Source organism: Tachypleus tridentatus, chromosome 1 (genome assembly GCF_004210375.1).
Source record: "Tachypleus tridentatus isolate NWPU-2018 chromosome 1, ASM421037v1, whole genome shotgun sequence".
In the NCBI taxonomy this organism is placed as follows: Eukaryota; Metazoa; Arthropoda; class Merostomata; order Xiphosura; family Limulidae; genus Tachypleus; species Tachypleus tridentatus.
The window spans coordinates 169,278,233-169,295,432 of NC_134825.1; the positions used below are offsets into that span (position 1 = coordinate 169,278,233).

The 17,200-nt window shown below is 35.1% G+C and overlaps 1 protein-coding gene and 1 non-coding gene across 2 annotated transcripts; both read left to right on the forward strand.

Moving 5' to 3' along the window:
• The first annotated feature begins 6,262 nt into the window (after positions 1-6,262).
• LOC143233542 (uncharacterized) lies at positions 6,263-11,701 on the forward strand. The gene is made up of 4 exons (XM_076469877.1): positions 6,263-6,401; positions 7,962-8,227; positions 9,218-9,448; positions 11,240-11,701. Exons 1-4 carry the CDS (start codon positions 6,263-6,265, stop codon positions 11,699-11,701), a joined length of 1,098 nt encoding a protein of 365 aa, XP_076325992.1.
• Positions 11,702-14,920: 3,219 nt separating this feature from the next.
• Positions 14,921-14,992, forward strand: TRNAQ-UUG (transfer RNA glutamine (anticodon UUG)). Its single transcript has one exon. It is a non-coding gene; the product is annotated as a tRNA-Gln (tRNA).
• The last annotated feature ends 2,208 nt before the right edge of the window (positions 14,993-17,200 follow it).

A 17,200-nucleotide genomic window follows, 5' to 3' on the forward strand; every position in this document is an offset into this window, starting at 1 on the left:
ATATTTGTTTCCATCTTTAATATTCTATCCTTTACTGTGTTTCTACTTACTGGTAATTTCATGTTTCCATGTGTAATATTCCATCCTTTACTGTGTTTCTATTCACTAGTAATTTCATGTTTCTATCTGTAATATTCTATCCTTTACTGTGTTTCTACTCACTGGTAATTCTATGTTTCCATTTGTAATATTCTATCCTTTACTGTGTTTCTACTCACTTGTAACTCTGCTATGTTTGTTTCCATCTGTAATATTCTATCCTTTACTGTGTTTCTACTCACTGGTAATTCTGCTATGTTTGTTTCCATCTGTAATATTCAATCCTTTACCGTGTTTCTACTCACTTGTAACTCTGCTATGTTTGTTTCCATCTGTAATATTCTATCCTTTATTGTGTTTCTACTCACTGGTAATTCTGTTTCTATCTGTAATAATCTGTCCTTTACTGTGTTTCTACTCACTGGTGATTCTGCTATGTTTGTTCCCATCTGTAATATTCTATCCTTTACTGTGTTTCTACTCACTGGTGATTCTGCTATGTTTGTTTCTATCTGTAATATTCTATCCTTTACTGTGTTTCTACTCACTGATAATTCTGTTTCCATCTGTAATATTCTATCCTTTACTGTATTTCTACTCACTGGTAATTCTGTTTCCATGTGTAATATTCTATCCTTTACTGTGTTTCTACTCACTGGTAATTCTGTTCCCATCTGTAATATTCTATCCTTTACTGTGTTTCTACTCACTGGTAATTCTGTTCCCATCTGTAATATTCTATCCTTTACTGTATTTCTACTCACTGGTAATTCTGTTTCCATGTGTAATATTCTATCCTTTTACTGTGTTTCTACTCACTGGTAATTCTGTTTTCCATCTGTAATATTCTATCCTTTACTGTGTTTCTACTCACTGGTAATTCTGTTTCCATCTGTAATATTCTATCCTTTACTGTGTTTCTACTCACTGGTAATTCTGTTTCCATCTGTAATATTCTATCCTTTACTGTGTTTCTACTCACTGGTATCTGTAATATTCTATCCTTTACTGTGTTTCTACTCACTGGTGAATTCTGTTTCCATCTGTAATATTCTATCCTTTACTGTATTTCTACTCACTGGTAATTCTGTTTCCATCTGTAATATTCTATCCTTTACTGTGTTTCTACTCACTGGTAATTCTGTTTCCATCTGTAATATTCTATCCTTTACTGTGTTTCTACTCACTGGTAATTCTGTTTCCATCTGTAATATTCTATCCTTTACTGTGTTTCTACTCACTGGTAATTCTGTTTCCATCTGTAATATTCTATCCTTTACTGTGTTTCTACTCACTGGTAATTCTGTTTCCATCTGTAATATTCTATCCTTTACTGTGTTTCTACTCACTGGTGATTCTGCTATGTTTGTTTCTATCTGTAATATTCTATCCTTTACTGTGTTTCTACTCACTGGTAATTCTGTTTCCATCTGTAATATTCTATCCTTTACTGTGTTTCTACTCACTGGTAATTCTGTTTCCATCTGTAATATTCTATCCTTTACTGTGTTTCTACTCACTGGTAATTCTGTTTCCATCTGTAATATTCTATTTTTTACTGTGTTTCTACTCACTGGTAATTCTGTTTCCATCTGTAATATTCTATCCTTTACTGTGTTTCTACTCACTGGTAATTCTGCTATGTTTGTTTCCATCTGTAATATTCTATCCTTTACTGTGTTTCTACTCACTGGTAATTCTGTTTCCATCTGTAATATTCTATCCTTTACTGTGTTTCTACTCACTGGTAATTCTATGTTTCCATCTGTAATATTCTATCCTTTACTGTGTTTCTACTCACTGGTAATTCTGTTTCCATCTGTAATATTCTATCCTTTACTGTGTTTCTACTCACTGGTAATTCTGTTTCCATCTGTAATATTCTATCCTTTACTGTGTTTCTACTCACTGGTAATTCTGTTTCCATCTGTAATATTCTATCCTTTACTGTGTTTCTACTCACTGGTAATTCTGTTTCCATCTGTAATATTCTATCCTTTACTGTGTTTCTACTCACTGGTAATTCTGTTTCCATCTGTAATATTCTATCCTTTACTGTGTTTCTACTCACTGGTAATTCTGTTTCCATCTGTAATATTCTATCCTTTACTGTGTTTCTACTCACTGGTAATTCTGTTTCCATCTGTAATATTCTATCCTTTACTGTGTTTCTACTCACTGGTAATTCTGTTTCCATCTGTAATATTCTATCCTTTACTGTGTTTCTACTCACTGGTAATTCTGTTTCCATCTGTAATATTCTATCCTTTACTGTGTTTCTACTCACTGGTAATTCTGTTTCCATCTGTAATATTCTATCCTTTACTGTGTTTCTACTCACTGGTAATTCTGTTTCCATCTGTAATATTCTATCCTTTACTGTGTTTCTACTCACTGGTTCTGCTATTCTTTTTCATATGTTTGTTTCCATCTGTAATATTCTATCCTTTACTGTGTTTCTACTCACTGGTAATTCTGTTTCCATCTGTAATATTCTATCCTTTACTGTGTTTCTACTCACTGTAATTCTGTTTCCATCTGTGTTTCTATCCTTTACTGTGTTTCTACTCACTGGTAATTCTGTTTCCATCTGTAATATTCTATCCTTTACTGTGTTTCTACTCACTGGTAATTCTGTTTCCATCTGTAATATTCTATCCTTTACTGTGTTTCTACTTATTGGTAATTCCTTAACGTGCTGAATGATTTTTTCTTTTTCTGGAAAACTGTTAAAAAGGAAAGGAGTACATTCTATCCATGATTATTTAACATACTCACCATCAATAAGTAGTTTTCCATGTTGAGCAGTAATCTTTGAAATCTTAAAACTAGCAACAACCAAGTTTAAACTACCTGAAACAAATTTCTTGAAAACATTTGACTCCATGTTGTTGTTGCTGACTTCTTGAGAAATATACTTTTTTTGTTTTGCTCACTCTTATGACAAAGCTTTTTATAAACAGTTTCATAATACCGCTTTACAGAGGAAGTCCTCCTACCACTGTTTCATAATATAAGATGTATAGTGTTTCATCACCCTTTTTGATCAAATGTTTCAGTCCACGATTACTGAAAAACTGCTGCTGCTGCTCCTTCCATTTAAGTCCCCAGTGCCACAGCGGTATGTCTGCGGACTCATACCGCTAAAATCCTGGTTTCGATACCCGAGGTCGGCAAAGCACAGAGATCCCAAACAGTAGCCTTGTGCTGAATTCAAATCAAAACGAAAACCTTCCAGCTGAACATTTTGTTTCTTTGCTTGTTGAGCTGGCATTCTGACAAGCTGAAAAGGGTAAATACAATTTAAAATATCTCGACAATTACTTAAATACAATAACTTAACTTACCGTAACATAACAGGTGAAAGTTATGTCATTGATATAAAATAAATTATAACTATCTGATCAATAATATGCACATGCTACGCCAAATAACATAATTTTAACATTATTATTTATTACTGCAAAAAAATAAATTTATATTTACTCTTATTATCACTAAATATCCATTATTCATTTGCAAACAACAGAAGAAAAATATAAGCAGAGTGAAGCCAATACCAATGGTTTACTTCTATTTTCACTCAAGTACTGTTGTGTGCATTGGACCTGCGAGGAATTCAAAACGTGTTGACGTCGCATGTTTCCGCAACAGCAAAGCTTGCGCCAAGAGAGGGTGAGACGTCTTCTGTGAACATTTCTCACTGCTTTTGGGTTGGAAAACAATCATTCATTGCTGCATGTGGCAATAATGATAATCGTTATATATGTATAATTTATTTATTATGGGTTAGAGTTTGAAAAATTAAAGGTGGCACTGCATGCTGCGTGCTAGCAAACTTTTCGCGTGCCACAGGTTCGCCATCATTAGTGTAATGTTTTATTAGTGTTATTACAGCAGTGTTATAATTTTATGTTTTAGTCGGGTCTGATTTAGGTGTAAGTTTTGCCAACTTGCCACAAATAAAATTTTGTTTACGCCATCTATGTGTCTGAGTGTGTTATATTTACAATGATGGGTTAGTTTCTATTGGATGACAACCTGAACCACACGTACAACGGGAATAGCATGTTTCTACAGTTTAATTCGTGATACACACACACACAAAATGATTGAAGCTGGTAAGAACAGAACATTCACTGTTGAGAACTTCAATAGCTTGTGTCTTGTTTTACTTTCAGGTCCATAAACCGGAAGGAAAGAATTACAACAAACTAAAGGTGATTTTCAGTAAAAGGTACGTTTTGTTAATTCCAGTCTTCGAAATCCGCTAGAATAAATATAAACGGTAGAGAAATATTTTGAATCAAACCATTCCATGATAAAGTTTATATAATTGAGAATCACTCAGTTGTTTGGAGACTACCGTGTTTCTCCGAAAATAAGACAGGGCTTATATTAATTTTCACTCCAAAATATGACACTAGGGCTTATTTTCGGGGGATGTCTTATTTTGATATATTAAAAAAATGAAGTTACAAAGTAAAAGTATTTTACTAACCATTTAAAATAAACTATTATTAAACTATTAAACTAACTGATTAATACTTAAACAAACTAATTAACTAACTATTAAACTAATTAATAAATTATTTTTTTATTTCTTCCCTCTTCCTGCCACTCTTAACTAGGGCTTATTTTAAGGGTAGGGCTTATATTAAAACTATCCCCAAAAATCACACTAGGTCTTATTTTATGGGTAGGTCTTATTATCGGAGAAACACGGTATTGTGGTGTTAAAATATGTTATAACATTAGCTAAAACTAGTATTGTTGTGTTTTATGTTCTGTACGGTGAAGTTAGCTTAAGCCTTTAGTATTGACGTATCATTATTATAATGCATGCTCTACAGGACGCCATAAACCCTGTTTTCCAGACCCGTGCTTCCAGAACGTTTTCAGCCATTAGGCCATGTGACAAGCTTGGTGGCACCCTCATGACTAGGATAGGCACACATTACTGTTATGCTGTGTGTATCGAAGAAACAAAATTTAAAAATTTGAAACATAATAAATTTACATTATTAAATATAAATTACTTGGTGATTGCAAACATGCTACGACACAGTTTGGGTTGGGCCCGGCATGGTCAAACGTGTTAAGGCGTGCGACTCGTAGTCTGAGGGTCGCGGGTTCGCATCCCCGTCGCACCAAACCGTGGGGGCATTATAATGTGACGGTCAATCCCACTATTCGTTTGTAAAGAGTAGCCCAACAGTTGGCGGTGGGTGGTGATGACTAGCTGCCTTCTCTCTAGTCTTACACTGCTAAATTAGGGATGGCTAGCACAGATAGCCCTCGAGTAGCTTTGTGGGAAATTCACAACAAACAGTTTGGGGGAGACACTGTGTCTAGCAAAATGACCATTATTTTTTTCTACATTGTTGGAAGTAACCGTACATGTTGCAGGTGATGCTATATCTGTTTATGTGGTATACGTGACGTCAATATAAATATTTTTGTACTCTTCACGGCAGTGTATGATTTTGTATTTCATAAAATTATATATAACGTTATTGTGCAGTTTACGATCGCAGACTACTATACAGTTAGTGTTGATTTTAGCCAATCATCTTCTTATTCGTGATGTTGGACTTTTAGGAAGTTCGTGTACGAGTTCGAATCACCAGGACACTTAAGAACTAAGAAAATGACGTGCATCGTCGTGCCATTTATGACAGTGACGGCCATGAGGTGTGAAGGTGATGTAGTTAAGCTCTTGGTCGATCGAGAGCCGGCCATGTTTCTTGGAGTTCGCCACCAGAGGGTCGGAATTATTGCGTCGGCTAACCTATACGATACCTCAAACTGGTAGACGTTACAGATGGAGAAATTAAATCGTGTCCACTGCATAAGGTTGGTGAAGTTATTCTACTTATATTATTCTCTAGTTTCTACATTTTTCTAAGTTTTCACAATTTTCAACTTTGTGGTTTAAGAAAAACGAGATTTTGAGTGATGTATCAGTTATATGGTTAGTAATATTAACCTTTAGTGATGTGCATTTAAAATAACTAACATTAGGATTTGATTGTCGTCAACTTGAACGAGTTATATACGTACTGAGAAATGTACAGTAACAAGCATACGATGGATTTAGAGAAAATATGCCATATAAACAGTGTATTTCGTAGAGTTAAGCAGGTTATAAAGTTGGTTGATGTTCATTTGTATGAAGTTTAACTTTATTCCAGATAACACTACGTCATTACCAAGCTGCAAAATGAAGATGTATCTGTGGCACTTCGACACTCGATTCAAATATCTTACAGAACTGCCGCTAGAGGGACGTTCCTTCTTGGGAGAGCTCCCTCTGCCTGAACCAGATACAGAACCCATAGCAAAACGACGGTGTGCTAAAAGTGAGTGTTTTCATCTGTCTAATCAGACAGGAAAGAATGAAAAAACTAAGTTATAAAAGAAAAGCAAGAAAGATAAAATTATTTGGACATTTTTAGATCCTTCTTTCACCAAGGTACTCGGTATCAGTTTTACTTTGTAGCTTGTTTCTTTGTTGTTCCTTTTATCCTCGTAGATGGCTCTGAGTTTCTGAAATTTATTAACTTTTAGCCCATAGCTCTGTCATCTCTTGACCAGTTTGAGTTTTAATTACAGTTTGGACTTGGGAGGTCAAACCCTTTTGATGTATTTGACCACATATTGCTGCTGCAGTATTTCATCAGAATGTTAAAGATTCAGTGTTGGATGCAACTACATGATATTGCTGTTTCAGGCTGTGGTTTTGAATGTCAGTTTTATATTTTTCAAAAATGCAGGCAATGCGCAGTTGAAGAATCTAAGTTATAAAAGTCTGTTACTGAAGTGCATTGGTGTTTGCAACAGTCGATGGTCACACCAAGCAGTGGCAACTACTGTGAATGTTCCTCACTGACATACAGATTTCTTTCTTTGGTTATTACATTAAAATCTTTGATCTAATCTCGTGCAGAACTCTGATATCGAACTGTCAAAACTTCAACAGACTGCTTCACAGAGTCCCAAAGACTAAGTCACAAAAAGGCATTGTGGGGAAGACAGACTGAAGTTCATGACGTCGTTTTAGACTTTCCAAAACTGCCTGAAGATGACCTTTGTTTCTTTACTTTGAACATTTACCCACTTAGAGATGCTGATTCTTATACTTCTGGCAATGTTTCCCGAGATGATTTTTATGGTATGTGGATTAGAAAAGTTAATGGTACTCTGACACTGGAACATGTAGTCAAGATATGGACCCAGCGAAGACTATTTCATATGGATAAGAATTATGCAAATTATAATCGATCCACTTCAGTATGGTACTGTTAATGCATGGTTGATGCACTCGTGGCATCTGTTGTGTTTTTCTAGATTCGCATTCATGCACTTCTACACAAGATAGACATTACAGATAATGCTTCACATGACGTGGACTGAGTAAATTTACTGACATGAATAACCTTGTGAAATTTGATAATTTTTGTTTTATTTCTTCCAACCAGTATTATGACAGTACTTATTGATTTAATGTTGCACTTGATGCATTGAACAAAATACATTAATCCAGTTGTAGGTATGTTATACCATCTTATACTAGTTTTATCCCTTATTACAAACTGTTTTTGAAAAATTAATGTTTTAGTGCTGTCTTTATGTTGCAGGGATTGAATCCCGAGTTGTAACAATTCCTCATGCTTACTTCTTGAGCTACTTAGGGACACATTCAGCACTGGAATTTAGATAACAGTCATGTAGCAATATTTGCTGTTTTAGAGTAAATGTTACAGGAACATAGATCAGAAACGTTATTTTCTGAAGAAATTCTTGTTTTGAATATTTTTCATCGAATAGATTGTTGACTTTTTAATAAATTTATTTAAGCAGTAACTTAATGTTTTGTTTACTGTTATACTTCAAATATTTATGTAGTATTATTTATTTAGAACCTCTGGAAGACAGTAGGAACAAAACTCTATTGGAAATGCTCCAAGCTCCTCCAGATGTCAAGTCATTGTATTCTCCAACCACGTGTTCCTGTCGTATAAGTTGTCGAACGGGTCGTTGTTCCTGTGCCAAAATGATCAGAAAGTGTTCGATGCTTTCTTGCATGTGTGGAGATTGTGATAATCCACTCAATGTCCTGGAATCTATGGAGATTGATCTGGAAAAGGTCATTAGTGACCCTTGTCTTCTTTACAACGTCTACAAGGTACGCAATTATTCAAACTGCCCCCTTGTTGCATACTTTCATTTTTTATATGTTTTTTGAAAGAATATGTAGAAACCAGTAAGTAGTTCTGAAAATGTGGAAATTTTATGGTATTTGGTTAATAAAAGTTTTAAATGACCAAAAGAAATGGACTACTCACGATTTACAAGTGATAAATGTTTTTAGTGACTAGAAGTTTATGTAGTGCACCCTAATATGGCACTATCATTTGATAATGCACTTTTTATTTACTGATTAAACATCAAGCCTTCTCATGGTTGGGTGTTATGTCAACTGATTGAAATGCTAATATGATGGTAACCAACATTTAACATAACTATACATGTGTGTGTAATATGATCATAATTAGATAAAGTAACATTCATATCCTTCTAACCACTGGTCGACCAACAGGCGGCTATCGAGAAGACAGACTGACCAGAAATTAAATAAAGTTTGTAATATCCATATCATTCCAACTGCTGGTCAAGACCAACAGGTGGCTATGAAGAAGACAGACTGACTAGAAATTAAATAAAGTTTGTATCATCCATATCATTCTAACTGCTGGTCAAGACCAACATGGGGGGGCTATTGAGAAAACAAACTGACCAAACTATCATCCACCACAGAGAGGACAAACCCTAGATTCGTGGGTTTTTTAAATAACTATAAAGTCATGAATATTAAGACAACTCTTGGTAAACACTGGGTATTTAAAAGTCAAGATTAAATTTGAATTTTCTTGTAAGACTGCATAGTTTGTATGATGATAGCATCGATTTAGATGAAGTGTGTGTGTGTGTGTGTAGAAGTTAAGAGTCAATCATTGCAATGAACCTAATGTGGTATCAACAGTTTTGTTTTTTTTATTGAGTGTAGAAATTGTGATATTCAAGATTTTTTACGAGTCCTATTTATTTTGGTTTGTGACGTGAGATTTGTGTTCGCTGTTTTGTTAATTTGTTTTTTGTTTCTTTTTTCCCTCAGGTCACAAATTTGAGGCGTTACCTGCTAGGAACGGTTGTCCTGCCTTGCTGTGGATACATAGCCACCTTATTGGACGTTGTCCCTGGGTTAAGGGACTGCCCAAATGGGAACTGTCGGAAGAAGTTACAGTTCTCTTGGTGTCGAGGCTACGTGTGTGAAGAGTCTGTAAACCCACGTAACCACTGCAACACGTGCATGAAATGTTGTGTAATGGACGAGAAACATTGTATGGTATGTCATAATTTTGTTGTCTTTACTATCGTACAGTATGTTGGTTTCTTAAAGAAGAGAGTTTTGTGCTTGTGGATGAGACACGAAAGCTTACCTAACACCTTAGATCAACATACTTTAGGTTATCAGTTTTTCTTTATAACTTCATATATAGTTTTGTTTGAGCACAAAGCTGCAAACATGAGTGACATTCTGTGTTGTTCCCATCTGCAAGAATTGAACCCCCAAATTATAACATTGTAAGTTTTAAGTTCTGAACCACTGAGAGACAGACTTGTTACACACTCAAAACTACGAATGCTAGCATCATAAGCATATCCGTGTGTGTGCCAAGGGAAAGAGCCTTCCACTAATACTGCGGTAAGTCTACAACCCTAAAATCAGGGGTTCGATTCCCCTTGGTGGGCTCAGAAGAATAGCCCGATGTGGCTTTGTTATAAGAGAAACACGCCAAGGGAGAAATTTGATTATAAAGTATGTTATTCTAAGTTTTATTTTTTTTACAAGGCTATTAAAGAAACAGTCGTATCAATAAATATTGAAACTAAAATTCATCGTAAACCTAGAATAATCTATCGGTCTTAATTGTACTATATCGAATAATCTAGCTGTGAAATCTAAATCGAATTGTACCTTTTAAATTTATTTTTACGTGAATATTAATAATTGATTATAAGTCACATCAGTAAGAGAGAGAAAGAACTAGTGACAACTGTAATAAATGAAAAAAATCAGGTGTGAAAACAGATTTTATACTGAGATGGCATTTCGCTGTTATTTTCTAAGTGACTGGTGGTAGTTTAACAAAAACTAATTGATCCAAAAAATAACCATCTGGAAATATAGTAAATTAATAGAGGTGAATGAAGAGATGTCTTTTAACACATCTAAACCAACGTACGTTATGTTTAAGCATGTTGGAGCCGTGGATGCGTTATAAGAGTGATGGTTGAATACCATTGTTTGGTTAAATAGGAGTAGCCTAAGAGTTTACGGCGGGTGTTGTTGACTAGCTGCCTTCCTCCTACTCTATCAGCTTGAAACTTTGGGAAAGTTGTGTGTAGCTAGTGTGAAAATTCTAAAAGATGCTTTGGTAAATCATAAATAATATTGTTTGTTGTTGTTATGATCGCAAAACTACACAGTAGGCTATGTGCGCTCTGTCCACTGCAGGGAATCGAATCCGGTATTTTTAGTGTTTTACGTCCGTAAACGTGCCAGGGAGCTTTGTTATATTTAATGTTTGTAAACATTACAGAAAATTCATATGTAAGGCGTTGAGTTGCACAGACTAGTTCTAAATACATTTTAAAAAATACATAAATTACATATATATCTGGATTGCACCAAACATGCTCGCCCCTTCAGCCGTGGGGGCGTTATAAGGTGAGGGTCAATCCCACTATTCGTTGGTAAGAGCAGCCCAATAGTTGGCTGTAGTTGATGATGACTCGCTGCCTTCCCTCTAGTCTTACACTACTAAAATAGGAACGGCTAGCGCAGATAGACCTCGAGTAGCTTTGTGCTATATTCAAAACAAAGTTATAAACGTCTTGTAGTAGTAATGTAGTTCTGTTAATAGTTTCGGTGGTAGCACATTCTGTGATGTAAATTAGTTATTCTGTGGTGCGTCGAATGACGTAAGTTAACCACTTTCTTTCTCTTACTGTTTATATATCCTGAAGGTGGTTGCAGTTACGAGCTTGACGTTTATTGTATCAAACCGTTGCTTTATTATGCGATCGAATTACATCATACGTGTTACCTTTTAAAGCTGTTTTTCTCTCTTAGCATTGCAACAAGTGCTACATAAAAGGTATGGACAGTGACCAGTGCCCCAATTGCGATGTCTCGAGTAGTACTGATTTTGATTTATCTTCTTCGTCTGACGTGCTACAAACGCCTGAAGACGAAAACAGGACGGAAGTGTCACGACGAGACACAGCAGTGTCTGATGAGCTCTCAACTAGTATCAGTTATTCTGCCTCGGAAGTATCTGTCAAGGTACCTCTGACATCCTCAAGTTCGAGGTCTTTGTTTGCTCTTCCATCTTCTACGTCAAAATACCATCATCTGTTTCGTCGTCATCACAAAGACCCCAGGTCATCACTTTGTCAGCTTCCTCTAGACCAACTTCATCGTTGGCTTACTCGGGACCAGTATTGGTTACTTTGTCATCAAATTCTAAAATACCCTCGTCTCTTTCGTCAGCGTCTTCCCAAAATCACAGTTAACCCTTTCTTCGTCTACTAAAACACCACTGTTGGCTTCAGTTTTGACAGCAAAATCACCTTCAGTTAACTTATCACCCCTAAAATCATCGGTGGGTCATCCACCATTGTCCTCGGACCAGACTTTGCCTCCTGCAAGATCATCCGCGGTCAGTTAATTATTTTCATTTCTTACACATTCATTGTTTCCTCGAGATTTTGACTGGTCTCTTCGTCAATGCCATCTCTTACGCCATTGTTTCTCTTGTTGGTCCACTTGTGATGTCGACATCACAGATGTTTATCAATCTCTGGAGTAACGGAAGTGACGTCGTGCATTCAACGACAGTTCCGGAATGCTAGGATGATAGTAATATAACTTTCTTACAAGACAGAAGAAAGAAGTATTAATAGTTCAGTTTTCAGTTTTTACAACACAGAACTACTATCGTTAATGACTTAAGTTTTCTAGTTTTGATTTAGTGTTTCGTCGCATTTCTCCAGAAAGTAAAACAAAACTTTATTATAAGTGTTTGTGTCGTAAGTTTGTTTTAAACTTGTTGGAAGACGCAAGTAATGTTAAACCTAATATTATAATCTGGAGTTTAAGTGCAAACGTATTTTTTTTATACACGTTATCCAATCCATATATATATATATTTGTTTGTACGTGATTTCTGTTAACTCATTAAAGTATTTTTTCAGCAGAGGGCGCGACCAGCAAGAATAAAAAACCTGTTGGTCGAGTTATCTTTAACTTATAGATGAAAAGGCGAGCCATTGTTTATGGTATCTATTTTAAACTTTTGAAATTTCAGGACAAATTAATACGAGCCAATCTCAAACGTTTGTTACTGCTTGGAGAACAATACGTTTGTTATCATTGTGGAAAACAAAATATGTAATTGTTGTTATATAGTATACTACACCTTTCACACATAAAAAGAGAAAAAAAAAAACATTTGATGTCGATTTCGTTTTTACAGACGATAAAAGTGTACGGTGTTAAAATGTTTTGACATGTTCTGTTTATTAGGTAATTTGGAACAGGCTAATTGAGTTTCTGATTCCTTTATAAAGGTTTATTCTAGATGTATAGCATAAACTATACAGTTGAGTGTTTTTCTTAGTATTACTTGAAATTTATATTTTAAATGTTACGTCATTGATAAAGCCTATGAGAGCTCCTTGGCAAGAGAGGCGAGTTGTTGTATAATTAATTTTACGTTACGTTTCAGCGTATTGTGTTGTAAAAAAAACGTTGACATTGTACGAAGATATCAAATCGTATCTATTCTACTATGTCATAAGAAGTTAAGCACACGATTAAAAAAAACACACACACAAAAAAAACGAAAATCCAGATCGTGGTATAAGTTGTGAAATGCTAACGACACTTTGTTTTTCTTTTCCGACTTTGGTTTAACTGTAAACTTCAGGAGCAAAAGTGCAGTATTTATATAAATAAGTTTATTGTTAGTAATGTGTAACAGTAGATTTTTAGTTAAGTTTGTTTATTTAGTTTCATTGTGCCACGTATTGTTTTATAATTTAAGTGTGTTTTGTTTGATAATTTAAAAACTGTTAATTTCTTCTAACAACACAGATGGAGCCACAACAGATGTTTGTCCATACTGTCAATAAAATGTTTTGTTGTTGTAACAAAAAAGAATACAATAAACAAACAACACCAGCAGAATATGTGGTAAAACTTTTCGTAAGCTGAATATAGAAGGATAAGCTACTACGAATGATAACGCTTTTTAATTTTTGTTTTGTCGGTTTTGTTTATCTTTCGTATGATTTTGGTCAATTTTTGGTGAATAATTTTACTTAAATCACTTACAAAGAATGAAATTTAATAACTCAAGGTGAATCGGCCATTATCGTCTTTTAAACTAACCCTAAACCAGTGTTCTACAATACTTTAAACCATCGTTTTCGTAATTCGAGAAACTAAAAGCGTGTTGTTTTTACCGACATATTGCTCTCACAGATCTGATTTGGATTAGGAATATAATTGACTATGATGTGCTATTGGATACTTTATTCAGATGCTAGATATTCAACAATTTGATTGGTTATATTACATCAGTTTTGTAACCTCCCTTTTAATAGTGTAAATACATAAGCCTATGGTGATTTCTTATACACTTTAAAGATAAATTCAAGTTAAGTTTAATTTACCTCTAATTACTAAGCGTCGTTCTGATGTATTCTACCCTTCATCAGCAACCCTGGACATATTGCGGACTTGTGATGTTAAAATTCCGTTTCGATACTCTTGGTAGGCAGAGCACAAACATTCCTTTGTGTTTAACTACAAACAACATTTAAGTTATGATTGTGTTAAACGGCAATAGAAGTTTTACAGTCAATTCGTAAACTGGATGAAACATTAATACAAACTATTGAAGTTGCAAACGAATCTCTTTCCAGAAGTCCTGGCATCACTAGGTGGTTTAAAACATTCGACTCGTAGTCTGAGGGATGCGAGTTCTAATCCCGGTCGCACCAAACATGCTCGCCCTTTCAGTGGGGGGCGTTCTAATGTTACGGTTAATCCCACTATTGGTTGGTAAAAAAGTAGGCCAAGAGCTGGGGATTGGAGGTGATAACTAGCTGACTGCTCTCTAGTCTCACACTGCTAAATTAGGGACGGTTAGCATAGATAGCCTTCGAGAAGCTTTTCGCGAAGCATGAAGAAATGCTGGATGTTTGAAGATAACATGAACTGTATTTTGCTGATTTGACAATATTAAAGGTAAATTTTCGATAAATCCGAAAGGGGTTAATTATTGCAGTGATCTCACCAATACGTATATAATTAATAAAAATATATTGTTCACAATTATTGAATAACAATAGATAGACTGTTTCTTAATCCACAAGATGCAAGATTAATTTTCGACTCGTAGTCTGACGGTCGCGGATTCGCATCCTCGTCGCGCCAAATATGCTCCACCCTCCTAGCCTTGGGGGCGTAATAGTGAATTCCACTATTCGTTCGTAAAAGAGTAGCCCAAGAGTTGGCGGTGGGTGGTGATGACTAGCTGCCTTCTTTCTAGTCTTACTGCAAAGTTAGGGACGGCTAGCACAGATAGCCCTCGAGTAGCTTTGTGCGAAATTCCAAAAGAAACAATATATTGCTCATAATTATTGAATAACAATAGATTGACTGTTTCGAAATCCACAAGATACAAGATTAATTTTCTCTGCGTTATATAGTACAATTGTTTTGTATTAGAACAGACAATTAATGGGTTCCATGGTGTAATGGTTAGTACTCTGGACTTTGAATCCAGCGATCCGAGTTTAAATCTCGGTGGAACCTACAGTGATTTTACGTATGTCTTTAATATCCAAATTTTGGTATGTTTTTTTTTTTTCTTCTCCAAGCAATAATACATTAGGAAGAGATTTAGGAGAATAAACTCAAATCCGGTATTTAAAATTACAACTGGTGAAAACCCATTATAGAAAAGCATGAAAGATACCTACCAGTCTTACATAGGAGTGTAATTGCTTTCGCTTTGTATGTTTCTCGTGTTTCCTACAAGCATTTTAAGTTGGGGTTTTCAAACGTTTTCCAGTATATGTTACGAAGAATCTCGTGAACACGATATTTATACAGTTCGTAAGTACGAAAAGATATTTTTCATTTTATTTTGGTGTGTCTTTCATTTCTGTAAACGCCATTAAATTGAATAGAGCCAAATTTGAGAGGAGAAATATGTTAAGCAGCAAAAGGTTTTTAACACTTAACGTAATTTTCAAGACACGTTTACACAACACAATCATTTAATTTTACTAAACTCATCTTTACCGCCAGCTGGTAATAGATCCGAAGAGGTAAATACAAATACATCAGTGAAAATATACGCATATATATTTAGAACGTTCGTGAAGAAGTCCATTTTAAATTCGTATATGAACTAACAATACAATAGCAAGACCAGTGCTATAATGAACTATTCTTCTTGCCAGTAATGTAATGGAAGATTATAGATTAAAAAAGATTACTTACGTGGGTGTCTACTGTTACTGTGGAACTGACACAGAGAAATAAATCATCGTCCATTTAATGCCGATATCATTAATAAAAGTGTCGTTTAATGGTTTTTACACATTTACTTCTCTTTAAGTTTATAGATGGCTAATCCGGAACGTGTTAAATGACGTAAAATTACGTGGATTGTCGTGAATGCAGGACATTTGATCTTTGTGTGTGTGTATTTTTCATTAAATTCAAGTTACATTTAGAGAAACGTATTTTATTATTGGTTTCATTTCGCTAATAACAGATCAATATCCTCGTTTGTTTACGAAACACAAATGATTGAATCTAAATGTATTGAGAAAATCACGTAAACGCTGAAGAGTTATTTTGTGATACCGAAAAACAAAGTATTCGTAAATGCTAAACTGGACATAAAATAATCTGCTTTAGTCGGCTGACCGTTCTTCTGATGAGATAAACGGGAATAAAAAGGAAGTGTGAAATGTGAGACTTGGGTTTTGTTAACTCGTCAAATACGAGAGGAAAATGTTTAACAAAGGATATCATATACTCTTTAGAATACGTAAAATATAATGTTATCTGCAATGTAGAATCTGGGAAACCCTTTGAAAAACTTATAATTGAATATTTGCAGGATATAGACAAAGCAGACGTGCAATAAATGACAACGAGAATTGTGATATACGAAAGACGGATTGCCCAGTTACGTGTAAAGTACTCAGTAGAGGCATCAGTTTCTTAGATCGTAAAATGAAAGAATCTGTTGTATATAGAAATATAAACCAACAAAAACTGATATAATGGACGTTCTCTCTTTTGTCTTGATATAATTTATGTTAGATAATAACATAAGTGGTATTTACTCTTGTTTCTCTAATTGTATTGAACCTTCCAGCAGTGGCGTAGGCTTAAGGAATAATTGCAAATTATGACAGTGAAGTCAGAAAACAACCTATGTGTTTCGAGATGGAATGTTGCACGTATGCAGATGTTGTTCATTTGATTGTTTGCTATGAAGCACAAAGCAACAAAATTGCCCATGACGGGTATGTAAAACGGGATCTAGAGTTTTAAGATTTCGGAGATTTGCAATCAGGAGGCAGATGTGGTAAATGAGAAAAAAATATTCGTTTTTCATATGTTTCATTTTATATTGTTAAAGAAAATCAGCTTTTACGTTCTGTAGAGCATGACATGGCCAGGTGGGTTAAAACATTCGACTCGTAGTCTGAGGGCCGCGGGTTCGCATCCGCGTCGCGCCAAATATGCTCCACCCTCCTAGCCTTGGGGGCGTAATAGTGAATTCCACTATTCGTTCGTAAAAGAGTAGCTCAAGAGTTGGCGGTGGGTGGTGATAACTAGCTGCCTTTTTTCTAGTCTTTACTGCAAAATTAGGGACGGCTAGCACATATAGCCCTCGAATAGCTTTGTGCTAAATTCCAAAAGAAAAAAGTATATTGTTCATAATTATTAAATAACAATAGATTGACTGTATCGTAATCCACAAGATGCAAGATTAAT

Excerpts from the sequence above, each read along its gene's own strand:
- LOC143233542 (XM_076469877.1), top strand. The coding sequence starts at position 6,263 with ATGAAGATGTATCTGTGGCACTTCGACACTCGATTCAAATATCTTACA. Across the intron at positions 6,402-7,961 it reads AAAACGACGGTGTGCTAAAA|AACCTCTGGAAGACAGTAGG; the intron begins GTGAGTGTTTTC and ends TTATTTATTTAG. Across the intron at positions 8,228-9,217 it reads TTCTTTACAACGTCTACAAG|GTCACAAATTTGAGGCGTTA; the intron begins GTACGCAATTAT and ends TTTTTCCCTCAG.